Source organism: Equus quagga, chromosome 9 (assembly GCF_021613505.1).
Source record: "Equus quagga isolate Etosha38 chromosome 9, UCLA_HA_Equagga_1.0, whole genome shotgun sequence".
In the NCBI taxonomy this organism is placed as follows: Eukaryota; Metazoa; Chordata; class Mammalia; order Perissodactyla; family Equidae; genus Equus; species Equus quagga.
The window spans coordinates 63,312,004-63,339,884 of NC_060275.1; the positions used below are offsets into that span (position 1 = coordinate 63,312,004).

The 27,881-nt window shown below is 42.3% G+C and overlaps 1 protein-coding gene across 18 annotated transcripts in view; it reads left to right on the forward strand.

The window, feature by feature from the left end:
- Positions 1-27,881, forward strand: part of EPB41L3 (erythrocyte membrane protein band 4.1 like 3) — a 227,431-nt gene that overhangs the window by 190,249 nt on the left and 9,301 nt on the right. For 8 of the 18 annotated variants that reach the window (XM_046671837.1, XM_046671827.1, XM_046671824.1 and 5 more), the window contains 8 exons: positions 1,810-1,962; positions 5,658-5,755; positions 6,423-6,598; positions 9,638-9,858; positions 19,008-19,061; positions 22,087-22,122; positions 22,358-22,423; positions 22,872-23,063. In XM_046671837.1, coding sequence (XP_046527793.1) covers positions 1,810-1,962; positions 5,658-5,755; positions 6,423-6,598; positions 9,638-9,858; positions 19,008-19,061; positions 22,087-22,122; positions 22,358-22,423; positions 22,872-23,063 — 996 coding nt within the window. The remainder of the gene's footprint in view (positions 1-1,809; positions 1,963-5,657; positions 5,756-6,422; positions 6,599-9,637; positions 9,859-19,007; positions 19,062-22,086; positions 22,123-22,357; positions 22,424-22,871; positions 23,064-27,881) is intronic. The other 10 variants (XM_046671826.1, XM_046671841.1, XM_046671842.1 and 7 more) reach the window with 5 other exon arrangements.

Sequence of the window (27,881 nt, forward strand, 5' to 3'; positions counted from 1 at the left end):
GCTCCCGCCCCCCCCAGCCGACCGTCTGGAGAAGAGAGAGGAGCAGGAGTCTGGCAGCACCATTTGTTTGGTGCTCTTATCTTGTGCCCGAGATAACAGGGTGATGAGAGGACACAGAAGTGTGTGTTGGAGGGGACAAGAAGAGGGATCAAAGGAGCCTTTCTGATCTTTCCCACAAAGGGATTCTGTTTTCCTAGGATTCAGAGACACTAATGGGTGGTTTAAAAATAGATAAAATAATGAAAAAGGTTTTAAATGTCTTTCTCTCTGAGCAGACTGGCTGGTTCGAGAGGATCAGTCAGGCCAGCTACTTGTCAGCCTCAGGGTCTGGCTCTTTAAATTCCACTTTCAAATTAAAGCCCTTGATAAGTGTGGGTGGTTTCTCGCTTTTGAGTTTTCCTCAGATTTTTCTATGTTGTAAAATCCTGCTGTCAAGTATTTCCACTCTTATAGAATAATTTCACGTCTAATGGAATGATCCTTTACCAAGGTAAAATATTTCATTTTAGACCAATTAGTTTGTACTTGTAAACTTAGATTTCCCAGAGATGGACCAAAATACTTATTTTTGATTCTGGAAATGTTCATTTTATGCCTGGCACTGGCTGGATTGAGGAGGTAAATCCGCACAATACGGATGAGTCAGAATCTCCTGTTTGGATTCTTCCGTTTTCCCCTCGTCTCTCTGCTGGTGCTGCGGTGGCTCCCGGCCGGGACAGCCTGCGCTCAGTGTGACGGAAGGCCCAGCTTCGCCTCGTGCCCCCTGCTCGCAGCACCCGGGAGATAAGGGCGTGGAGACTGCACCTCACACACAGTCCTGCCTCCTCTCCATGGTTTTCATCCCACCCGCAGCTTCTGCAGATGTTCATTTTACCCTGACTTCGCCCAAATGCAACATTTAGGGGTCAGACTGCACGTGGCGGGTCTCCTGAGCTTCACATAGTGTCTCTGTGGACCTCTGGGAGCTCTGGGCATCCCGCATCCCTGGGAAATGACCTAAACAGGAGATGTACAGACAGCAAAAGCAAGTTGCAAATATAGTCTAATCCACTTTGGTTCAAAAACACCAAACCCTACACATGGATAAAATGTCTCCGGAGTTGTGTGTGTTCAGGGGTTGTTCACTGGGCAGTGTGCCTGTGTTGGGGGCCTGTTGGGGAAGTTCATTTATACCTCAAAACAACTGTTTATATTTGAATTTTACTCTGACGATAATGTTATATAAAAAAGATCAAGGCTTTTTTAAAGGAACAAACCCCAGAACACTCGTAAGAAAGGACAGGGCATCTCTGTTAGTACGCAATATTAGTTAGGAGTGCTACCTGGGAACCAGGCCGCCCATATTCAACTGGAACAGACACTTATCCTCTCCGTGCCTCAGTCTCCTCATCTGTAAAATGGGACTAATAACAGCAACTATCTCAGCACACCCTAGTGAGGATTAGAAGAGCCACTGCAAGGACAGTGGTTAGAGCAGCGCCTGCCGCTCAATGAAAGAACCAGGCTCTTGCTGTTAGTAACACGGCCTCATCTGGTCGGCCTGTGTGCAGTGTTTATGTCGTGGGCCTGCAGTACCTTAGTGAGCAGATCTTACTCTAACAAGTCTCCACAGTGAGAAGTATCTTCATTAAAAGGCTATTATTTAGTGGTAATGTTTAAAAAATGGCTGCAGTATTTTTCATATTTAAATTAGAGCTATATGTAGTCAATTATAGGCTCTGCCATGGGGCCTTAAATGTCATACCCAGCTGTCACTGGAAACGAGTGAGATCCAGGTCCTCACTGTTGCTCCTTGCTGCTATTTTCCAGGATTCTGAGGGAGTAGAAATTATGCTAGGAGTTTGTGCAAGTGGTCTGTTGATATATCGTGACCGACTGCGAATAAACAGATTTGCCTGGCCTAAGGTTCTAAAAATTTCATACAAACGGAACAACTTTTACATTAAGATCCGGCCGGGAGAGGTAAGTAGACCTAAATTTGCACGTACATTAGGAATAAAGGTACCTGATAGCAAGCAAACATTTAAATTGCCTGTTCACGGTTCTGAACATTGCAGGACATGGTACATTATGTCTAAATGCCTAAAAGAATTGATTGTAGGTTTGTCCAGTAAATAGTAATAAATAAAATGTTCTCTACTTATTTATTTATTTATATTGAGGAAGATCAGCCCTGAGCTAACATCACCTGCCAATCCTCCTCTTTTTGCTGAGGAAGATTGTTGCTGAGCTAACGTCTGTGCCCATCTTCCTCTTTTATATGTGGGATGCCTGTCACAGCTTTCCTTGACAAGTGGTGCCTAGGTCTGCACCTGGGATCCCGGCCCGTGAACCCTGGGCCGCCGAAGTGGAGCTCAGAAACCTAACCGCCACGCCACCAGGCTTGCCTCTCTTTTTTTATTATTTTATTCCAGTTTTTTCCCCACTACATACATTGATTGAAAGGGATTTTTTTCACATATTTTAATGTAAAATCCAGATTCATGAATAATATTTTGTATATATCAAGCTGTAGCATAAAGGAAACTCTTAGTCATTAAACCTCCTTGTGAATGAAGAGTCGACTTCTTCCCACCTGTCCTGTTTTTAGGTCTCGGTGTTCTCTCTCTGCCCGAGTCTGATAGCATCCTAAAGTGAATAGCTTAGAGAGAATGTGGGTCAAGCTACAAGAAAGATCAGACTCAGGGATGCTGAGTGCTAGTTATGTAAATATATTTCCACCTTTTTTTTTAATCAGAGAGGCTAATGAAAGAATCATAATCGTTAACTAATCCTTATACCTTGGGCAGTAGCATCCGTGATCAACTTATATTTATATCCTCCTTAGTGGTTCGTACATAATAGGTAGTAAATATCTGCTATTACCTGATTAATAGATAATTAATGAATATCTCCAGTTTCTAATTAGTGTGGTTAATGTTATGAAGGCAGGCAAAGCTCTGAGGCTGCAGCTCGTTTGTCTCCGAACATTTTCTGGTACGATATGGAATTATCTCGTCTTCAAAATCAACCTCTCTGCTGGTGGAAAATGCAATTAAAATATTAGACTGTAAGGCAAACATTCATGTTTAATGTAAATAGAAAATCAAACTTGTCATGAAGACTAAAATAATGCATAAGCTTTTCATGTAAATACCTGAAATTACAATCATTTTTTTACATTTCCTAAAGATTGCATGTTAAACTTAGAACCAATAGATATTTGTTTAGATTCACTAAACATTTGTTAAGTGAGCATCTTTGTATTTTCAGGCCCCACACTGGGCATTGGAAATAGAAAGGTCAATATTTCCTTTTTCCTGTCCTTCAGGGATTTTCTGTTTAGCAGAGAAACAGACTCACGCACTTAGACTTACCGTGTCCTGATGTGAGTGTGATAACACTCAGACCTGGAGCGGGCGTGGCTGTGAGAGCAGGGAAGGTTGGACGAGTGCGTCAGGAGACGACAGTGAGCCGTGCGAGGTTTCAGTTGGGACCTCACATAACTGGAGGCGTATTTTGGAGTGATGGGTTTCTTGATGAAATTCAGCTGCTTAGTGATGTGGTGCAGTACCTCCTGAGCGAGGGCAGAGGCCGTAGTGATAGGGTGGCAGGGGCGAGTCAGAGGCAGCCAGTCAGCCCTGGAGACACGACGGGGAAGGATCGAGAGAGGAGAGAGACCAGGAGAAGCAGAGGTTTTCAGTTTGCGTGGGAGAAGTCAATGGAGATATTAGACGAGAGAAGAAGGGGGAGAATTTCCGAAGAAAATATTGAAATTCCTTTGGGACAGAGTTTCAGAGGGTGATTCTTGCACAGTAAGACGTGTAAGACTTGAACAGAGTCATCAACTGTACACGTTTTATTCAGGGCCTTAGGCGTGGAGTAAATTTCCCAAAAAACAAGGGAAGTTAGAGAAAAAAAAAGAGTCCCTAAAACAGAAACTCTGAGTAAGACCACTTTTTGAGGGTAACACTTTTTGGGGGAGAGGTAGGCAGAGGAGGAACGTAGGGATCAGGAAAAATGGCCAAAGAAAAGAAGGGACAAAAATGGTCAAGGATGACAAGGAGATGAGCTTCAGGGCCGCAGTTAACCAGCGCTGTGAAATGTTGCAGAGAAGGCACCAGGAATAGCAACAAGTGCGTGGGATTTGACAGTGAGGTCCCCTTGTGACCTTTAGGAGTAAGAGGGGTTAGGAGCTCCTGCCAGGTTGCAGCGAAGTCAGGAGTATAGTAGCTGAGGCTTCTGCTGAGTGACAGCAGTGGGGAGGGAGAGGGTTCTGGTGCAGGCAGAAGCAGGCTCAAACTCCTCTGTAGGGCCTCTGGCCGCAGTGCAGTGTGTGGGGCACGTTAGATGCAGGATGAATCAATGGAGGATGGTCTAGTCTGGATCCGTCATACTCTGGCTTCTCGACTCACTGGGTCCTTCAGTGGTGATTTTATGACCCCCACTGCACGTGAACATCAGCGTGAGTAAGAAATTGGGGGAGGCAGTTGCAATTAGAGCAACCTGTGATGTATTTCCCAGTCCCACTCAACAAATAAGAAACAGAGGTCAAGGATAATTACATCTTACATTCCATGCATAGGATCCCTCACTTGGGTTCTTTGCCACGTAAATTACTTTTGCTGTTGATTACATCAGCGGTCTGGTTGTGTTGTGCTCTTTTGGAAAAAGCCTTTACTGTTTAAGATGCTTGTCCTCTGATGGCCTCATGCATACTGTCTTCAGAAAATAAAAAGTTGCCGGGTATCTACAGTAATAGTATTAAAATACATTACTCAGGGCCTGGTCCAGGGGCACAGTGGTTAAGTTCATGTGCTCTGCTTCGGTGGTCCAGGGTTCGCAGGTTCAGATCCCGGGCTCGTCAGGCCACACTGGCGGCATCCCACACAAAATAGAGGAAGACTGGCACAGATGTTAGCACAGAGACAATCTTAAGTAAAAAGAAGAAGATTGGCAACAGATGTTAGCTCAGAGCCACTCTTCCTCACACACACACGCACAAAAAACTATGTTACTCAGGAAATCAGATATTTCACCTTGAAAAAACAAAATGACTGGTAGAGTATCATCTGAGCTAGACGAGCGGAAAAATATGAAAATGTATTCTCTCAGTCTCTGATGTTTTATCAAGAGATGTCCGCATTTAACATGATAATCCATGTTAGAGTGCACAAATAAAATCAGCAATATCTGATACGACATCATCAGGTATCTCTGAGAGAGAGGCATATTTTCTGACCAGATGCTGGGAGAAAGCATCATCCTGAGAATGCTATAGACTATAAACCTTTTGTTCATTTCTGTGATTCCAGTTGAAGTCATGATGTCCTGGAGAAACCATGAAAATAAGGCTTAAAATGAGAAATTGGTTTCTGGAAGGAATCCAAGTATTCCTCCTTTTTTGCATTCAGTTTTCGTAAGATCCGTACTTGTACATAAAATATTTACTGCATATATAATGTAGTTATCTGTACCTGCAGCATTTTAAGGAGATAAATATAAGGAGATTTTTTTCAATGAATGAATATGTATAGCGTGAGTTCTGCATATAGCAATTGATTTAGTAAGTAAAGAAAAAATTTGTAGGTGGTATTATGATTTTGTAAATTATTTGCTTTTTTGTTATTTATAATTCCAAACTTGACTTTACTTTTCAATATGTTTTTTAAATTTAGTTTGAACAATTTGAAAGCACCATTGGGTTTAAGCTGCCAAACCATCGAGCCGCCAAGCGTCTATGGAAAGTATGTGTTGAACACCATACATTTTTCAGGTAGGTAAAGATCGTTTTGTTCTTTCCTAAGGAAGAAATAGAGTGATTGGAATCACTTATACTGGAAGAGGTTATTGGGAAGAAGAATGTGGAAGCATATCCTTTCTATTCTTTCAAGTTTACTGTCACCACATTTCTTGAGAAGAAATCCTGAAAGAACTTCAGACTAAATTTGTAGGATTTTCCTTAATTTCTCTTACACTTATCTGCCCCATCTCCCCTTTATTATCTTTAGTGTCTTTTCATTTGTCCAATTTATTCCTTACTGTTTCAATAATTTCTCCTTACTCCAGACTCCTTTGTTCACATACAGTACTAGAACTGTCAGATTAGTGTCTGCAAAACCATCACTGTTCTTCTTCACTAAATCACCTAATTGGCTGCTCTCTGGGTTTATAGAACCATAGACTCCAGTTGCATGGGATGTTAAAGTCATCTTGTGCAACCCAACCCCCATTTTGCTTATAGCCACTCTGCAACATCCCTGGTTGATATGTTCTGTGTGAATTAATTTTTTTCTTGTAACATCAGATTCATTTAATTGCATTCTGGACGTTAAACTTGAGCACACAAAGCACTTTCCCTTCAGAACAGAGTAAAAAGCTAAGAGGGTTCTTAATATTTCGTTTAATAGTCTTTCTGCTGTTTTTTTCTTTAACGTCTTTAGACTGTTGTTACCAGAAGCACCTCCAAAGAAATTCCTTACCTTGGGTTCCAAGTTTCGTTACAGTGGCAGAACGCAAGCCCAGACGAGAAGAGCCAGTGCATTGATCGATCGTCCAGCCCCCTACTTTGAGCGCTCGTCCAGCAAACGTTACACCATGTCTCGCAGCTTGGATGGAGGTAGGCATCACTTACTGGCCCTTAGTAATTGCTGTTGCCTACGCAGTAGTGGGAAACCGTCATGAGCTTTCGGTAAACACTGGTCCTCTTGGATGGTATGAAATGAAAAGTATTTGTTAGCCTATGGCCGAATGGCAAGTTTTAACTGCCCACCCTCAAAAAAAAAGCGCCTGTGTGAGGCTAAAGTCTGTTATTAGTAGATTGATATAAAATTACATAAAAGAGTGGTACTTAGGGAATGAAGAGCGTAGCTTTCATAAGCTGGCAACCTAAATTTGAAGAAAGTTGCTCTTATTCTAAATAGAGTAATTACAGAATTTATAAGTAATTTAGTTCTTTGCCAGTACATTCTAAATGTTTATCAGGTTTGTTGTAGATGATTTGTTTCAGAAAGGAAACTGTGAGTTAAATTTATCACTGTTTCTAAAAAATTTTTGTGAATAAAATGTGACTTTTATTAATCAATGAATAATAGCTGATAGAAAGAGTGGCATTCAGCTAAGAGAGCAAAGGGCTCTAAGTTAAATCCTCCTGGTTAGTATTAATTGCTATACCAGGTGGACTGGGTGAGCATTGCCGTGTAAGTCTTCTCTACTGTTGTCAATGTGTGAGTGAAACAAGGAATCACGTAAATGGCGTTGTTAAGGAATGACATAATACTGAGCTTTCAGCAGGCTTTTTGATTTGTGGAAAGTTTTGTACAGCTGTCCACAGTTACACGCAGCTGTGCTTTCTGCTGTAAGACGTGTCAGCTGTACCAACACCCAACTTAGGGACGGAGCTGGGGCCAGGCCTCTGTCTCCTAATTTGGGGCACCTCTGATGAGCTTTTCATAGGAGACCTATCATGTGCAAATAAAAAGAGTTAGAAGTTTCTAGCATGTGTGTATGATTTTAATAATAAGCAAAAACATAAATAAAAATAATGTTACTAGTGCCTAGGATCACCTTTCTCCTTACCCTCTTCTGCCACTTGCCACTGAGTCTCAGTTCTCCCGTGCCTGTTCACCATCCTCTAGTGTGGTTGGTGGGGCAACATCCTCCCTGAATCCCCTGATTTAAAAGACTGTATTTCCCTAATGGGATACTTTCTAAACAGTTTATAGAAGTCATCAAAATTGTTATGATACATATCGTGTATGTTACTAGTGAAGGGGCAAGAATACTTACCTTGTGTAGATAAATGCAGACTGAAGTCCAGGCCGTCTGTCCGTGTCATGGTTGGTGAATGATCTGAGCTCTGCAGGTCTCGGTTTTAGTCATCACCCATAAATGGGAGTAAGGCCACCTCTGACAGGGTTTTTGCAAAGAGTGAATAAGACATATGTGAAAGCACTCTTGTTATAGATGTAGTTATAATTATCTAGGTAATTACATTGATAATTATCCTTTAGGCTTGTGTGAGCTGGCCTAGGAAGTTAATTACCATTTGTTATCTTTTAAGAGTTTCCCATTTTCAGAATATCTAACTTAGAGCCAAATTTTTGGAATAAAATGTTTATTAGAACTGTTTGGAGTTGAATTAAGAGATTGAAATATCCACATTCAAGGTTTCTTTCGGTGCTGTTTCGTTTACTCTTCTTTCTCTGTAAAGTCTCTGTGTTCTATCAGTCAGTGTTGGAGGAGCTTTTGTAGGATTACACCTTTTTTCCCTGAATATCATCCACTTTATTCAGTGATGTGTACCCAAGGGAACGCATTTGTTGCAAATGTTGTTTTCCTCATCACCTTTGGTGTAATAATGATTGCCGAGAAGACAGAAGACAATTGTGAAATGAATGTTCTAATATCATGCTGTCTCTTCCTTCTTGCCCAAAAGTGATGTTAGTATGTGTTGGTTCTCACTCTTTGGGGTCCTGCCAATTCTAGTATGTTTTCTGTGCTGCTGAGCTGGGGCCGGGGCTGCTTGTTGGCATATAAACTGCTTTTTGCAAGGTTACCTCTTATGTGGAACAGCCTAACTGGCCCAGAAAGAAACTGTCTCGTATGAGCTTTTTCATCAGTATAAAGAGATAGAAAATATCTTAGTGAAGGTATTTTAGTGAAATTAAAAAGATTTCAGAATCTTTTTTATATTTGTTTTAAACTTCCTAGAATGTGAAGCAGGTTATATTTTGCTTGTGATTAGCTACTGCATATTTGAAAAGCAGCATTTAGAAGTTTCAATAAATTTCATGATACTGAAAACCTAAACTGAGTATCAAATTTTAAAACATATGACTGAATTAAGCATCTCTTTCACTAAGACATTTTAGCTGGGATGAAAGACTGTGCCGTATCTCTTATGTCTGCATGCTTTACATTTGCATGAATTTCATTAGCAGCATTTGTCTTGTTTTCCCAAAATATTAGAGATGAATGAATGTATGCATATCATGGTAGTTTGTTTAAAGAGCTGTAGAAATTAAAACATTTCTGCATTTCAGCTGAACAGATTAGCCATCTGAATTTTATAATCTCTGCCAAGATGGTAAATTTTCATTATTACCCATGGGGCTCTTATATTGTAGGAGTGATAGACTTTTCAACCATTACTAGTAATAATAATAATTTAAAAAACATTTCAGTGCTCCTTGGTGAATAACACTTCCATACATATGTTGAAAGTCAAGCGTACTAGAGCAATTGTCTACTGCAAATACTGCCATTAGTCATGGGACTTGCTACGAAGTGCCTGGTGCTGGTGCTCAGCCAGTTACTATGGGGCTGACAGGCTTGGGGGCAGTGCAGGCTCTCATCCTTCCACCACCACACCCCCACACACATCCTCACCAGAGAGTCTGAGAATGGCTGAAAAGTATTCTGGTGGCTTCAAGAGATGAACCTCTAACTCATTTTGAAACACTGGTGCAGATGATACAGAAAGGTGAGCCCATGGCAGTGCTGAGGCGGAGGTCCCTACATTGCTGACTTGTCTTTTGGAGACAATCCTGGTATTTCGTAGGGATATTTTTTTCCATAATGGGACGATTGGTGGTGTTCATCGCTCTTCTGGTTTAGCTATTTCAGACTTTATTTCTCTAATTATATTTGCTTTTAGCATCAGTGAATGAAAACCATGAAATATACATGAAGGATTCTGTGTCTGCTGCAGAGGTTGGTACTGGCCAGTACGCCACAACAAAGGGCATCTCTCAAACCAACTTGATCACCACTGTGACTCCGGAGAAAAAGGCCGAAGAAGAGCGTGGCGAGGACGAGGACAGACGGAAGAAGGCAGAGGAGGCCACGCCCACTGCAGTCGTGCGGCAAGAGGGAAAGGTACATCTCCCAAGCTGCCTCCTGGAGCTTGCTCAGACTTTTAAGTTACTAAATAATTCTGAAGATGTAAACCAGGAATGTGTTAAGACTTAGGCTAATTTATATTCCAGCATTAGTCACATTCATATTGTCAAGTTTTAAGTTATTATTTTCCTCTGAAGGATTCTTTCTTAACTTTTTGAAAATTTTATGTTAACAATTGATGTGCTATGGAAGGCTTTCAACAGCTGTCCTGTCTGGATATCGTAAAAATACATTCAGTGGCACATTATATATTTCTGTTTGGTCTCACATTTCAGAACTGTTGCTAAAGCCATTTTCTTTGTTTCTGGCCCCATTCTCCTACGCACATACTGTGTGTTCTTTTAGAAATACGGTAATTACGTTACCATTCTTCTGACTGCCGGTAACTTGGTGACTGCAGCCTGTGTGCTCGCACACAGTCTTCTCTCTCAGCTTTAGGATTATAATCTAATCATCACAGTGGCCAGTGGCCATGTTTTGAAAGGGGCTATTGAGGCAGAAGGCTGCAAGGGAAGATGGAAAGTGAATTTAGCAGCAGTTTCTCCAAGGGGTTTTGTTCATTAAATTTTGTGACTTCATTTCACCCAAAATTCAAATTCTTCTTAAATATTATGCCTATTTCTGATGATCCAGCACTGTAAGGCAACTTTTCAGAAAAATAATTTAAAAGTCAAAAAACAAGTGGACAACCTGCATCTGCTTGTGGATTTTGTATGTAGCAGAGCAGCTGCCTGAAAGTCAGAAAACTCATCAGGAGGTTTATACATAATAATGGAAGCAGGCTGGCTCCTGGAGCACACAGAGAACAGAGTGACAGGAGCTAAGAGGATGGAAATGCTGCAAAGCTTGCAGGTTCTGCTGACGCTTGCCTGAGTTTGATTCAGAAGTTCTCTTTTGCACGTGGGCTCTTCAAATATGGATCTATGTGGTAGAGACTCACCATCTGGGCCCTATAGAAAAATGCTCCTTTTGACAGGAATTTAGCAATGACTTCTAAATAGGTAGATCAACAAATATATCATTGTTGTAGTTATGTTAGACTATTCTAAATGACCCAATCCATCTTCTTTTTTTTAGGATAAGATTATTTACTTGCCAAACACAAAAATAAAAAGCAGGATAGGAAATGACAGCAAGAATATTTGAATCACTTTTGCTGTTAAAATGTGCTTTGTTCTGAATTTTGTTTTTACACTCTTCCTTTTCAGTTAAGTCAAGGCATGTTTTTTAAATAGGACCTGAAAAGAAGATAGTACACCTGAAAAACCAAATGTGTTCCATGATTTCATGAAGTCTCCCATGCCAACATATGATTCTCTTGGATGTGTAAACATGGTAAAAAGGCACATAACAGTAAATGACTTTTAGTTTGCTGCAAAAATAGATCCAGGCCATCTTACTTTTTTTTTCTTTTTTCTTTTGGTGAGGAAGCTTAGCCCTGAGCTAACATCTGTGCCTGTCTTCTTCTACTTTGTATGTGGCATGCCACCACAGCACGGCTGATGAGTGGAGTTGGTCCGCACCCGGGATCCAAACCTGTGAACCCAGGCCACCAAAGCAGGGCATGTGGAACTTGAACCACTCGGCCACAGGGCCAGCCCTTTCACTTTTTTTAATTCTAAAAGACCACCAATTTGTTTATGTAAAATGTAGCACTAAGCTGTCATCACTTTGTGCCATTTATGCCGTGGGAAAATAAAAAGACAAAGGAAACTCTGACTCTCATAGTGTGAGTCCCTGAGAAGCCAGTGCTTTGGCCCAAATGCCTTCAGAAGGGCTGTGGCTGAGACCTGGTACTTGAGTGGGTGGGTGGCTGTCTTCACTTCCCATGGTGCAATGCTGTTTTTTTTTTTTAAAGATTTTTTTATTTTTTTCCTTTTTCTCTCCAAAGCCCCCCGGTACATAGCTGTATATTCTTACTTGTGGGTCCTTCTAGTTGTGGCATGTGGGATGCCGCCTCAGCGTGGCGCCATGTCCGCACCCAGGATTTGAACCGATGAAACACTGGGCCGCCTGCAGCGGAGCGCGCAAACTTAACCACCCCCTGCAATGCTGTCTTTTAAAAATCACCTTAATAAGCAGCATGGAAGATTAAACGTTTTATTCTTCTCCTTCAAAAAGTGACATAGAGAGTACTCATTTTTTAGCCAAAATAAAAATGTGTTACTGAAAATAGTTCTTAAAAGGCTGGTCCCCTAGATTCCTTTGCGAAGAGGCGTGTCACCCAGGCTGATAATGGCCCCAGGTAACTGGGTAGCCTTCTGCCCTGGGGAACAACTGCGTGCAGAAGTCAGCTTATAACTTTATGTGATTCTCTGTCGAATGAGATTTATGCAGGGTCCTGTTTAAAACCCAGTGTTTAATGTCAAGTGTGGGTACTGGGGAAGACAAACTTGTCTAATACTAAAGAGAGACGCTTCTAAATTCTGATGTATCCATGATGTACTTTTATTTGTACATTTTCTTATCCTCTGTATTTACCACGTCAAGATTAGATCACCATCACGAAGCAGGCCCAGTAATTTCCATACTGTCGGGTCACTGGGCAAAACATGCGTGTGCGCACACGCGCACAGTGTCCAAGAGAGCAATGAAGTCGGGCTGCAGGTGACCTTGTCTGCAGCTGCCCGCTGTCGCAGCTCTGTGCCATGCCAGGTCCCATTGGGAGTTAGCCTGCTTGACTCCTGCCCTTGCTCGGCAGCCCCCCACCACCTGCAGAGGAAACTGCCATGGTCGTGCAGGCTGCCCGGGCCAGAGACTATAGAGAGCCTCACTTTCTCTGCAGAAGCCTGAACTCACTGGGAGCACTTTAGTGGCGATGCCTGCCTTTCTTTTAAAGACTCAAACTGGGGAGTTAAACGTAGCATTCGTCTGCTAAGAAAAATCAGAAGGCTGGGAAATTGTATCTATACTTCTATTATTTGTGCACCACAAATAATACAAAGTAAATGCTTGTAAACCATATCACAAGAAAATGCATTCTTTTTTTGCTAATTAGCTTGTTGAAACCACTTATTTGAGTTTCAGTTCTGTTTACATCATGGATAAAGGAGCCACAATGGAAAAGGAGTTTTCAGCGGAACCTCAGTTCTTTGTGGAGAGTCAGGGTTCCTAAGATGCTAATTGTTGAATTCCCTAGTTGGAACTGCTACCCACGTAGGAGTGGGGCCAGAAACCTCTTGATTTGGAAACCTACCTGTTTTGGATGTAATTGACTAACCAAGGAAAGGTAATGCTAGAGACTTTTTTTAAATAATCAAAATTTGGATTCATTTTTATTTTTAATTCACCTGAACTACAGTAACAGATCTGTTAGCTGGAAATCAGGAGAAGTTATTGAAAGTCTGGATTTTAAGAGATCAGAGAGTTGTGTTTGCTCTCAAAACCCTGAAACTTGCTAGAGTTGTTGGTCTAAACAAAATTTTTGGATCATGTGAAACATGTAGACTTTGAGATTGCCCACAGATATCTTCTGTTGTTCTGACTCCTTTACAAAGCCCGCCCGTTTCTGCGGGTCTAATAGCATGATGGCAGCCGTCCATGGCAGGGTGGGCACGCAGCTTGAATTCTTTAAATAATGAGCAACCCTCGTGCTAAAGTTCTTGTTTTACAGTTTTATACTGATTCCCATAAGAAAATCAACTAATTGCAGTTTTCTTTTTGTCCTTTTGCACCTCTGTTTGCTGCTTTCTGTCTCTCTCTCTCTCTTTCACATCAGTCACCTGGGCTTGGCACTGACTCATGTCCCCTGTCCCCCCCATCAGCCCACCGACCCCCTGCATCTCCCACAGAGCTCCGTAGGAGGTGTAAGGAGAATGAGCGCCAGCCACCCGGTTTCGAGCCGTCCAGGGACACCGTGTGTGTGCACGGAGAGCCCACCTTGGACTCTGACGGCAAAGGGAAGCCATACTTAGGGGACCAAGATGTGGCCTTTAGCTACAAACAGAAAACTGGCAGAGGGACCACCCTGTTTTCCTTCTCCTTGCAGCTCCCTGAGTCGTTCCCTTCTCTTCTAGATGACGATGGCTACCTCTCTTTTCCCAACCTGTCTGAAACCAGACTCCTCCCACAGAGCTTGCAGCATTGTCTCCCGATCCGCTCGCCCTCCCTCTTGCCCTGTTTCCTCTTCATCTTTTTCTTCCTGCTCTCCGCCTCCTTCTCAGTGCCATGTGCCCTCACTCTCTCCTTCCCTCTGGCTATGTGCCTCTGCTACCTGGAGCCCAGGGCGGCCTCCTTGAGTGCCTCACTAGACAATGACCCGAGTGACAGTTCAGAGGAAGAGGTGTGTACCTCGGCATAGAGCACACTTCCCTGTCGTGGTCGGGGCTTCAGTCCGAAGCAGTGGTAGACGGCTGCTACAATAGTAGTCCTCCTTTCAGAGCCTCATTTATTGTCTGTGCCAATACGTGAAGAGGTTTTGTGTGTTGGGGAGTACAGCCAGCCCCAGGGTTAGGCACAACACCATGTGGATGGAGCTGTCTGAGCCCGGCCGGAGCCGCTCTGCTACCCACTGAATTATCCGGGTTGTGAAGGACTCAGCCAAAAGTCAATTTTAAATAACCTGTTAACTATGTAAAAAGTCAGGCTTCAGTTGTCATGTAATAAAGTAAATTACAGATAAGACAGATAAGTAACTTTGGACTAGATTTATGGTGTGTTACTAAAATGTTCCTGATACAGTCACACATAGTGGTGATAGACTACATAAATGATACTCAAGGTGAGGTGGGGGAGGACATGCCATCAGGAGGCATCGTCCTCATTGGGGTAGCTTTCCACCAATTGTAAATGCCTCTTCTCCAGGGGGTTTCTGAAACGTCCCCACTGCTCTCTTCTGCTGTCATTGCCAGACTGTCACTGTTACTCACGGAGGTGAGCCAAATCCCCTGGGTGTGTGGGGTCAGAAAGGATGTCTGAGCAGTTGAAAATGCGCACATGACGTCAGTCATTCGTGGGGCCAGAGACTGGAGCAGAAAGAACTGCAATTAAAAGCAACAGGTTTCAAACACAGTCAGGAAAAGACTCATCTGAGGCTCCTACCAGTTGCAAAAATGGGCTGAAATTCCATCTGCACTAGTAATGCCAAAGCATGTATTGGGTGGCAGCGATTCCTTCAACTCCAGCCTAAGCCAAAAAACCCACACACAGTGGACAGTCTGGTCAGGTCAGGGAAGATGGATGGGCCTCTGTGACTCTCGGCCAGGCGTGTATTTAGTGGTGAAAGGACTTGGGCCTTCAGCCTCCGGCTGTGAAGGCAGTGCCGCGTGTCACTCTCCTGTCCTTCATCCAGGCCATTGGGTGAGTCAGCATGTAGCCAGTAGGTTTTCCTCTTAATTGCTGTCCTTTCGCAACACCCATGGCTGTATGAACAGCCCCAGCAGTTTCCCCCTTTACAGGCTTCAAATAGAGTCCAGGGGAAAAGAACAGAAGCTGCCACCTAGCTGTCACCTCCCCTGCTGCCCCCAGCTCGCCTGCTCCTCCAGCTCTCATGCTCCCACAAAACAGGCTATTGTGGGAGGACACAGGCCAATACTCTAGCATTTAGAGAACCATCACAAAGTCAGGGCTATACTAAAGAAAAGGAAGTGTATTCAGTTCTGTGCTCAGCTGGAAATCGAAATCTGAGCTGCACCTGTGGGTGTGCAGCATTGTGAGAGTGTATAAGGGTCTATATTTAGTGGTATTATGACCATTTCTTTGCAGTAGAAGGAAAAAAATGGGAATGGTCTCAGAGATGTTTCAAATAAAAGTTCAGGCTTTGGGTATTGCATAAGAGCCCTTTTCAAAGATCTTGGGTCATATATGACTTAGCTCCAACGATATATATTTAGACGCACACGCACGTAAAGCTATTTTCATACGTGGAAAATATTTTAAGAGAAAACTACTTTAAATCCTAGGCTTTAATGTAACTATTTTCACAGTAGCAGTATTATCAAATGATGCAGGACTAGAACATACAACAGTTAAGAGCACAGTATTATCTACAAAGACTATTTATAATGTTAGCTGGTTTCCAACCTGGGCATATATTTTTCCTTTAGCACTGGAGTTAGTCATCAAGCTAACGTAAAGCAAAAAGATTGCCATTTTATGCTTTTCTGAATACTAAATAACTGAACTTGTATGTAGCAACCCACACAGATCTTGTGCCTAATCCAGGGTATACATCTTGTTGTAACCAGTGCATGAGAATTCATGTTCTACTTGGGCATGTCTGCATTACATTGGCAAAACAAATCACAGCAGTTACTCGTTGCAAGCCTGTGATCGCGTGACTGGAGCTTCCCAGTCCGTCGCGCTCCTTGTGCAAACCTCTGAGACGGGGCGGCCGTGGCCGCGCGGTGCTTGTGCCTCCTCTCCAGCCTCAGCCAGCCTTGACAGCCCACCTGACGGAAGGCTGTGCTGGGCCATCTGTTCAGTGTCATCTCTTAACCCCAAGTGTTGAGAGCTGTGCACTGCAGTTCATGCTGAGCTAGAGCCCTCACATGTAGTCATTCAGCTAAAGAAATGCCGTTGGTCCACATGGCCTGTTCTGTTCTCTAGGCCTCAAGCACTTTGGCAGCTACACTGGGGGACTTCGTAACACACAGTTCAGCACTGTCACTTTTGTTTTCCAAAATCACTGATGGCTGTAGTTCTTTTTAAATATTTTAACATCACTGCTTACATTTTTCCGTGTGACATGCTGGCTCAGTTAGTCCCAGCCTTTCTTGAGAGCGAAACCCCGTATAGAAAGGCTTAATCATTTCAATGTAAAGCTATGGGCCAGTCACTTCTTTTCTTTTGTATTTTCAGAATGGTCAAATAGGAGGGGGCAGCATATTAAGACTTCTGTCAAGAAACGTAAGATGAGTTTAGCTCATCATACCAGAGAATGTAACTATGTGTCAGTTGGTGAGGAGTTTTCTGTTAATACAAAGAAAAAGGAGATGGATTCAAATCTGGAGGAAAAAATTAGTTGATCACTTGATTTTAAATTTTAAATTGTGTAAACAAAGTATTATATGATAGTTTATGACATCCTATACGTTGTACAGTTTTGTTTAGTCAGTGTGTTATACAAGTAACAGTTGCTATTGAAGCTGCTTTATTCAGCCTTTATTACTTCATTTATTAATTATTTATGGACCAGGAATTCTGTATATGGAATGACTGACTAGGCACTAACTAGACATTTGAGGGAGTATAGATATGGCCTACGCTATTTGTTTGTGTATAGCCAGGAAAAATAGTAATAATTAAGAAATATTATATTGATATCAATATTTTACAGCTATTATAGGCGTTTTTAGCTGTGTGTGTGTCAGGCATTGTATAAAGCATTTAGTATCCATTACCTGATATAGTTAGGGCTATTAATTTTCCCGTTTTGCAAGAAGGAAATTGGGATTAAAAATTAAACGTGCCCAATGTGTCACAGATTTAAATAGCCAGGATTTGAGCTCAGGTCTCTCTGATGTCAGGCCCCTTGCTCGTAACCACGATGGTAATGTAACCCCCTAGTGCTTGGAAAGTTATTGAAGTAAATTTAAAGCCATAAGGGAAATAATCTATATAGGAGGAAAAATGCTTTTTCCTTTTGAAGTCTTTGACACAACTAGTTAGCACACTGAGCACAAGTCATTCTTGCTTTTCTTAAAAGCCTACGATTTCTGTGAGTTATTCTGTGACCTTGAGCGGTCGCCTGTCTGCCTTCCTGATTCACGTTGGCCTCTCCCTGGACTGTGAGGAGGAAGCCACGCTAGTGCCACAGTCGTGAGCACCCTTGAGAAGATGAGGAGGCCCCCGGGGCTGGCGAGGCGGTCAGGTCGTGATGGTGTGTCTGCGCGCTTCTTTACCAGCATGCTGATGATTGCTGTCCACTTAGGCGTAGTGGCAAGGATGCCGGAACGGCCACCTCGTGTGTCCATGCCACGCGTGAATCCAGCTCCTTTTCCTTTAGGAACAGATACAGTGAGAGTTGGGAGAGCGCTGGGAAGGCAGCCTCCCAGGTGGGCTGATGGCAGCATCGCCGTCCCACTGCCGCCCCTCCTCCTTCAGGGCGGAAGGTCATCAGAGGAGGCAGATGCACAAGCTGGCAGCCCCCAGTTCTGTTTTTTCTTGTCAAAATATTAATCACACATCTTTGCTCAAGGGAATTTTGTTGATTGTTAGTTAATATTTGTGAAGGGAAAGTCAGTTAGCATTATATCAAGGCATTTAGATGTCCCATTTTCAATGGCTCTGACTCTACTCCAGAGAAAATTGTTTTTGTTTTAAATCGTAAACCTCTATGAAACAGATTAAAAACTATTTCTGCAATTACCACTGTGATTCTCTGAAACCTAGGCTCTGTCAAATGCTGTGCTTTGTTTTATTTGTTTCCAAGTAGATGTCATTCTCTCTCTATTTTTTTTATTATTTTCTTCATTTGTATGATGTTTTGGAATGAGACACTTAAACACATACTTTGATTTACCTCTTTATATTGGAAGGTGGGGCAAAATAAACAACATGTAGTCTTAAAAAATATCTAGTTAGGAATGCTACTTGAAAATCGAGTGACATTTTTCATCTATAAAACATACGCCTGTGAGTCACTGGCATGTGCTTTTTATAATTGATAGGTAATGCAGACAGCCTGATGGTCATAAATGGATATAAATTATCAAAATGCTATAAATGAGGGGCTGAAAGTCCAGTGACTGTTATAGTAGCTTTTTATTTAAATCTACATTTTAATTTACCTTTCAAATGTGACATATTACTAGATAAAAAACATATAAACATCAGTTTTATTCGCATTAAACATTTTTAGGAGGTCTTTCTCAGGATTTAGTTAAAGGGGGGAAAGAATGACAATTCACTTTTCCTGAGACGTGACCCAGGCAAGTCGACTTGGTTCGCGTGGTCCCTGCAGCCGCAGGCCGTGCTCTGGCCTCTGCCAAGCGGCTCTGCGCTGAAACCTGGCTCTGGCCTCTCTTTTGCTTTGCTCAAACCTGTGTTCTTATGGGGGAAGGTAATGTGAGACAGACCACAGAGCAGAAGAGCTGTGGGACCTGTGCCGGACCCTATTTGACCAGATGGGTTTGTTTTCTATTCCTGCCTTCCTCCTGGAACCTGATCACTTCTGTGATCAATAGACCGACAGTGAGCGCACGGACACCGCCGCTGATGGGGAAACCACTGCCACGGAGGTTAGTACCCTCACTGAGGGCGGCTGGGAGTCGCCTCACGCGTATGCTTTGTGGGATGGCTCTGCGTTTAGGAACTGCATGTGCTTTTCGAGTGGAGATACATTCTCACTTTAACAGTAGGGGTTAAATATAGTTAATTGCCTAGACCAGTGGTTCTCAAACCCTGCCCTGCACCAGAATCATCCAGAGGTTCCATCCTTTTGTTTCTCCTTCAGAAGGTTTGGGGTAGGACTCAAAAATTTCCATTCAAATTTGCATAACAAATTCCAAGGCAATGTTGACTGTGTCAATTTTAGGCTCATATTTTGGGAACCCTTGACTAAACTGAAAAATATATTTTTTTAAGTATTCCCTCATCCCAAATGAGAGGTTATGTATGTATGATAGCCATGATGAGTGGGGAGGAGGGTCACAATTAATTTAATTAGCCTGTAGACTGGATACAGATGTCTTTTTAAATCCCAGGTGGTCAAGTAATACTTGTCAAAATTCTAATACTTCCCTAAACTCATGTTCATAGGCTGTGTGCAACTTAAGTCACTCAAAAGAAATGAATTCTCTGGGGCCAGCTGAGGGGCGCAGTGGTTAAGTGCGCACGTTCCGCTTCTCAGCAGCCTGGGGTTCGCTGGCCCGGATCCCAGGTGCGGACATGGCACCGCTTGGCAAAAGCCATGCTGTGGCAGGCGAGCCACATATACAGTAGAGGAAGATGGGCAGGGATGTTAGCTCAGGGCCTGTCTTCCTTAGCAAAAAGAGGAGGATTGGCAGCAGTTAGCTCAAGGCTAATCTTCCTCAAAAAAAAAAAAAACAGAATTCTCTAAGGAAGAGAAGATTAGCAAATTACTGTTAGCAGTTTATTGGAAAAACCATAATCACATTGAACAATGATAAGAGAGATGCAATGCTACTATTTATATTTTATTAATTGTATAGAGTAAATTAAATATGTGCGTGACTTATGGTGTTTTTCAAATCTTCTCTACCAGTAACTATTTAAAATTTCTGTAAAAACAATATTTATCTATAGTAAGGGAATTCAAGATGGTCATCTTCCCAAGTGCTAGCAGAATTTATTTTTTACTTTGTGATAGTGTTTACTTTAGGTTTTTTACATCATCCAATAATAACAATATTTTCTAGTTGGGTATTTAGAAAGAACTGAAAAATGTTATAAGTAGTATCTATACATCATTTAATTGAATATATCTTCAGAAAAACATTTCAAAATGGAGTTTTATTAAGTTTATTCCTTTGGAAATGCCAGAATACAATTCAAAGCTTAGAAATCATAATTTTTTAAAGCTAAAAATAATATTGTAAAACTACGGTCATGTGTTGCTTCATGATAGTGATACGTTGTAAGAAATGCGTTATTAGGAGATTTTGTCATTGTGCAAACGTCACAGAGTGTACTGACACAAACAGATGGTACCACCTGCTACACATGTAAGCTCTACAGTACTAACCTTACAGGACCGCTGTCATATATGCAGTCCATCATTGACCGAAGAGTTATGCGGTACATGACTGCAGTATCCAGATTCTTTTAAGCAATTGCATATAAATTTGTTATAACTTAATTTTCTATGCCAAATATAACAAAATTACTTAAATTATCTTAATTTTGTACGAATTAGTTACACGTGGCTGCTTGTTAATATATTCAATAAACTTCATTGTAATCCTAATGTGTGCTATGAATGAAAGATATTTTAATACTAATTCTTCAGATTTCTATAGCAGTTTTCAATTTTATATAACGAACCATGCAAACAAACACGCATAACATAGGTAGATTGTGAAACTTAAAACGAAGAGCTGTGCACTTAATGAGAGCTCCCCTAGAGGGTATGAACCTCACAATAATCTTCTGAGGTTAGCTATTATTATCCCCAATTTGTAGACCAGAGAACTGTGGCTCAAAGAATTTAACACAAAGATTCCCACATTTTAAAATTTCTTGAACCTGTAGCACTTAGGAATTAGCACGCTGCCAGCATTGTTAGCATTACGTCCGTGTTCTGCAGCGCTGTAAACACTTTCCCTTCTCTTCTCTTGGGAGCCAGCACAACAGTAGTGCAGGTTGGGGCATGCTGGGGAGTCAGTCTTGTCCCCATTGACAGATAAGGAAAGTGAGAGCCAGATACACTGGTTGATTTGCTTAAGGCGACTTGCTCAAGTGCCTCCGTCTTCTCCCCCGTGACTTCACTCTGGCCCTCTTTGTCACACGGATGTGAGGTCTGGCTGGTCAGATTGCCCAGGGCTGGCTTGCCTAGTAGCCTGGGGTTAGTACTCAGGTACACACCAGCCCAAGGATTAAACAGATCCTTGAAGTTAGAAAAATAAGGATAATGAAGTGGCTTTTAGATAAATTTGTTCTATTTGTTAAAAATTATCCTGTCTGTGTTTTAAAGAAATGATGGTAATGTTGATAGTAGTTGATTTTTTTTTTTAACTTTATCAGCCTTCTCCCCACCCAAATTTGTTTTTACATATATAGGTTCAAGAAATTTTAAAATGTGGGAATCTTTGTGTTAAATTCTTTGAGCCACAGTTCTCTGGTCTACAAATTGGGGATAATAATAGCTAACCTCATAAGATTATTGTGAGGTTCATACCCTCTAAGGGAGCTCTCATTATTGGGTGATCATAGCCATTCGTGTGCATTTTAATTCTAATGTGGCTCCCTGCACTTCCTGAGCCATTTCTAACGTCCCTTAAGGACAGCCCTCCAGGCCCTGGCTGTCACCTGCCAAGCACAAGTGTGTGCTCGGTCACACTTGGAAGTCTCCAGGTTAAAGTGCCAAGAACCCACTGAGCAAGGAGTCTTGTATCCCGTCTTCTCAACAAGCCTCATCATCTGTGTATGAGAATGTTGTGGTTTGTGTATAAGAAAAAAATGGCATCCGTATGCAAGAGCAAACCAGTGCCCTCACTTAGCAAGTTTGTATAGACCACAGTTCTTCAGTCATAGAGTCAACTGCATGGTAAGACTTTATTTCCCGCTCTTTCTTGATGCTGGCAGTCGGACCAGGAGGAAGATGCAGAGCTCAAGGCACAGGTAGAAAATAAAAGTAAAACAAAAACAAAAACCAGTGTGTGATAAGTCACTGTTCATCTCCGACGTTCACGTCTCCCAGCATGCTCTGTGGCCGGTTACCCCATTGATGGTGCCGTGTGGAGGGAGGTCTTTTCCCATGGCCGGTTACCATGGTGTTGGTACAGTGTGGAGGATGGCGTTTGTTCCCGTGACTACCATGTCCCTCACCTTTCCCTTTCTTCTCCACTTTTTTCAGAATAGTCTGATTAAGCGAATAAAGGGTGAAAATGTGTATGTCAAACATAGTAATCTTATGTTAGAGGTTGGTACTGGTGCATACAGTGCATGTTCGTGTGCGTTGATTTCCTTTGAGTGGCTTCGTGTGGGCTCGTGCTGTGCTGCATGGACCGTGTGCTCGCCTGTGAAGACGTGGGGGTGACTTCTTAGCTTCCTTGGATTCCTTCCTCTCTCCTAGATATAGACCCCGTTTCTTGTGTGTGTATTTATTTTAATTCTCTCTGGTTATATGTAAATTTACACTTTTTACAGTTTACCTTTTAAAACTCTCTTGATTTTTATGCTTGCGTGAACTAGATTTTTTTTTCCTCAGAAATACCACATTTTCACCAGAGTCTTTGTGGTAGTGTCATGAGCCCTCATCAGAATTCTTTTGTTTTGACTACTAATGAGATTGATATTACTAAAGAGAGAACAGAAAGGAAAACAAATCTAAAACATTGACTGTTGGGTTCTTTATGTTCTGAATATAGGAGCTAGATAAAACTCAAGATGACCTGATGAAACATCAGACCAATATCAGTGAGCTGAAAAGAACCTTTCTAGAAACCTCCACAGACACTGCCATCACAAATGAATGGGAAAAGAGGCTTTCTACCTCTCCAGTGCGACTGGCCGCCAGGCAGGAGGACGCACCCATGATTGAACCGCTGGTCCCTGAAGAGGTTGGTATCCAGACTTTGGGCTGCAGTGGTCTTCTGTCCGCTAGCCTCCCTTCTCTGCAGGGTCGTGGCGGGGGCAGGGTTGAGCACGCGCCTGAGTAGAGAGTGCACCGCTTGTCTGTGGATAGCCTGAACTGACGTCCTCAGGGCTGCAGAGTAGAGGGATGAGGTGGCTGAGAAGTGAATAATTGTGTCTGGGCTCCTTAGTGTGATTAGTCGAAGGGAAACTATGGAGCAAACCTGCTTATTCTAGCCGTAAAGCTAGGTTTCACATCTGGGAGAAATTGAGATACTATCTAAATGAACTGACGCTTTTTCTGAATGTACTTCTGCTGCAGAAAGAATTGACCTGACAACTCTAGAATGTTTCTCATCAATTGCAAGATGAAGCCTGTTGAGAATGTCTAATGTTTGCCTAAATGGTGATCTGAACTTGATAGCGTTTCAGGACCTGTTTAACTCTGGGAATGTTACACCAGGCTTTTACTGGGATAATCAGTATTTGATTTTAATTTTAGCTTTTTTAAAATATATAACTCATTATTTTAACTGATTTATAATCAGTTTTTTATTTGGTTTTTAATAGGGAAAGTAGAGGCCAGAATGTCTTTTTAAGTAGGAGTCTCCCATGTAGGAGAGTCTCTCTAAATGTTCAGCCAGAGCGTGAGGATGCAGCTGGTGCTGCCCGGGCCCAGCGACAGCAGTGCTGCTAACCTGACTGGCGCTGTCAGGCATCAGCTTGCTCTGTCTGTCTTGAAAAGGAGTAGCTTTAAACTGCATCTTCCCAGCGTCATGTTGATTAACTTCTTTCTGTATCAAGACTCCTTCTTTGTGAGATATTGGTCCAGAAAACTGAAACAGAAGAAAATTAAAACTTAAACCTTTATGAGAGAAAGATCCTTTGACTAGTAGCCAGTATACAATGCTTTGGTCCTTGCAGTGAGAAGAAGAATAGAATTACAGTCATTTTGATCACTTTCTGAACACCCTTTGAAAGCTATGTATGGAAAGTGACCACAATCACTATGGAGCTGACAATTCCAATCCCAGATGAAAAGTGACAAGGTTTATGTGCATTTGAATTGCTTTGAAAAGGGCCTTTTTATGCAGAATCAATGAAAAGCACTGTTACTAGTCCTCCTGTGCCATTAAACACAAGTTTCATTCAGATTCCTTGAGCTTCAGGAGACAAGTTCCACATTCAGGTTGATAGAAATATTCCAGTCCCTGCATTATTAAGAATACCACTTGTAGTTATGATTGCATAAATTTCATTGTGATTGGTCAACTTTGGCTTTTTCTGTTTCTACTGTGTCTGTTGGAAATAATGAAGAACATGCTGGCTCTGAAGATGGCAGATAGTAGATTAAGTCACAAAAACACTAAATAGCCACCAAAATCAAAACAAGGCACCCAAGCAAAGCCTCTGCCTGCATGCTGCCACTTCGGGCCCCGCCGCTCGGAGTGGACGTTTGGGGAGAAGCTTAGGGAAGCTGAAGGGTGGTTGCTAACAAGCAAGGGGCTTGAAAGGTCTAGGCCATTAGATTAATAAAAGAAGTTCTTTTCACTTACTAAATTCTTGGAGAATGACAGTGATGAACACTAATAACCTGAAGAGGCGATACTTTGAATATACTGAACTTTCCCCGGATCTTAATGCCTTTTCTGTGTCAGTGCACAGAAACTGCAGTGAGCCCAAGAAAGAATTTTTTGTAAATGATTAAAGGATGGAAACCTGTCTTCTGCAGAAGAACAGAGCAGTCAGGTTGTTGGGACTGGAGAAGACCAAAGGCTGGTTTAGTAGCTGCTGTCCAGCGTCTGTTAAGTTGTTGCAGAGGCCGTGCCACAGTGCTCCACTGCTGCCGTGAAAAGAGGAAGTCCTAGAAAGACTTGGCTAGATGTAAAGAAGAACTTCCTAGAAACAAGGCTGGTTAACCCTGGTTATCAAAGGCGCCCTGGAAAAGCAGCTCTGAGGAGCTTTGAGCCCCAGAGGAAGAGCAGCCCCGTTTAGGCAGCCAGGGCCCTGTGTGCTTCGCTTGGCTCGGGGCTGGCAGGGTGCACTCGGGGCTCCTTGCGACCCATCTCCAGGGCCCTTGATGACATCTGAGTTTATACTCCCTTGGCGGGCCCTGGAGAGAGCCCTGAGAGCAACCCAGGCACTTCTCATGCTCTCAATTCTTGCCAGTTTCTGTATTTGGTCATTTGTTTTGTTGAAAGCACAAAAGATAATTTTATCCTCCCAGCTAGGTACATACAACGCATATTCGTTTGCAAGCATAACTAAAAGATTTTTATTTTGGAGGGGAATTATTTTTCTAAGTAAATAACTAATGATATCATCCTATTATTTAATATGTTCCACTTTAAATTTATTAAGCAGTAATTGGCCAGTTTAGAAAGAAGTACAATTATTTCTAAAAGGAAATTTTTACTTTAACTTAATTTTAAAAATGACGTCCCAAATAAAGTAATACTGTTTGTGTCAGAAGAGTGGAGAAAGTTCAATTCAGTGACCCCAACCTTAATTGGATTTCTTTTTGTAATCTCAGTGATTGTTTTGAAAAACAGTCCTTCATAGGATTCCTTCGTAGTTACTTGAATACTAAGTTTCCAAATGCCAACCAAAATGTGATACTCCTCAGCACTTACGCAGTGATGTAGGGCCAGGAGCATCCTCTTTTTAACACAGTTGGTAGTTTTCTAGGTATATAAGCTTAGTATAGTCGATCCTCCTTAGTCACAGATTCCATATTTGCAAATTCACCTACTCAATAAAATTTATTGTAACCTTAAAGTCAGCGTTCACAGCACCATCACGGGCCTTCGCCGCCGGGTGCAGAGTGGGGGCGTCTGAGGTGCTCGGTGCGCGCGTCCCAGCTGCGGTGGAACAGGCGGCTCTGCCGTCTTGTTTCAGCTCCCACCCTATAAACAAGTGTCCTTTTCACAGCCTATTTAGTGCCCCATTTTCGCTTTTTTCTGTTTTTTCTTGGTGCTTATGCTGTTTGAAATGACCCCAGAGCATAGTGCTCCAGTGCGGTCCAGCTCCCAAGTGCAAGGAGACTGTGCTGTGCCTTCAGGGCAATGCATGTGTTCAGGAATGAGTTACAGTGCTCTGGGCTGTGAATTCAATGTTAATGGATGAAAAATACATATTTAATAGGAGTCTTTAAACAGAAACATAGATAAAACAAGGTGATGTGTGGATCAGTTGATGAAAATGCCATGCCCAGCAGCTCCCATGCCCCTCGCCCTGTGTTGCCCTAGGAGCGCTGGTGCAGTGTTCCCTAATTCCTGTTCACGGCAACTTCATAGGACGGACCTCCCATGGATAACCAGAATCGATGCTCTGTATGTCTCTGCTTTCTTGTCCAGCTTTACTTTTGCTATTTAGGTCTTGGATGTGCCTCAAACTGGGCAAAAAATTCACCATGGATCATCTGTTTATGGATAGAGAGAACTATCTCCATTCTCTGAATCTGAGTTCTGTGAGTTTCCATCCAGGCCCTAGGGGCCAACTCTAGGTGCAGATTAAAATCACCTATGGGAAGTTTTTTAAATACTGATGCCTGGATTCTGCATCAGAGTCTGACTCAATTAGTCTGGGGTGCACCCCACACATGACCATTATTTGCAAGCTCTCCACTTCATTCTAATGTACACCCCAATTTGAGAACCCCTAACCCAGGCGGAAGTGAGTCACAGCTCTGTAGAAACCCTCCGTCACCCAAGAGTGAGTCATACCTCTGAGAACTTTGTCTGCCAGCGCAGGACCTTGTTTCCCAATTATGATATAGAGATGAGTGTTTAAGTAACTGAACAAAATGGTTGGGGTATCCATCTGACTGTATTCTAACCCATAATAAAAGTCACTGTTTCCGTTAGCAGCTTTTCTTCTCAACACCTCTTCACTTCTCTTCAGCTGAACTAACTGGACAGGGCTGAGCGGATGCAGGATTTAGTTTTAAAATCTATCCCCTGGTTACCCTCTTCTCTTCCTGGACATACGCAGTTCTGAATGCAGACAGTGTTGACGTTTTCAATTACAGATGTAGACATTTTTGAAATTACTTGATATCAGGTAACAGAATATGCTGCAAACCAGTTTTCCTGCTATTATTGTTTTTAAGCTTTTCTCTTAGGAAAAATATTTAGTTCAGTGATTACAGTTAAAGGCCTAACAGTGCTAATCTGAAAACTACCTATAATTTTGACCTTTCCTTCTTGTTTCTTATTTCTGTTTGAAAAAGAGGCTCCAGTTGAGAACGCAAAAACAAAGCAACTACATTTACTGATTCCACATGGTACATTTGGTGTCTTCCAATACCTTTCTCCAAAATGAGGCAGGACGGGGATTTTTTTTCCTTCATCTGTCTTCTTGCTCCTTAAGAAGGAGCGTATGAGAATAGTGGTGTCAAGACCTGTCTGTCAGTCCTTCGGGAGAACACTCCAGATGCCCCCCGCAACTGCTTCACAGGCACATGATTAAATGTGGTCCTAATAGACTTGGAGACGCACAGAAGCTTTAAATAGAGCTCGTACAATTATAGTGTTTACAATAGGGTTTATTTTAAAATCTTCACTCTTCCAGAAACTTGCAACTTTCTGTCACTTTTTTTTTTTTTAAAGATTTTATTTTTTCCTTTTTCTCCCCAAAGCCCCCCAGTACATAGTTGTGTATTCTTCGTTGTGGGTTCTTCTAGTTGTGGCATGTGGGACGCTGCCTCAGTGTGGTCTGATGAGCAGTGCCATGTCCGCGCCCAGGACTCGAACCAACGAAACACTGGGCCGCCTGCAGCGGAGCGCGTGAACTTAACCACTCGG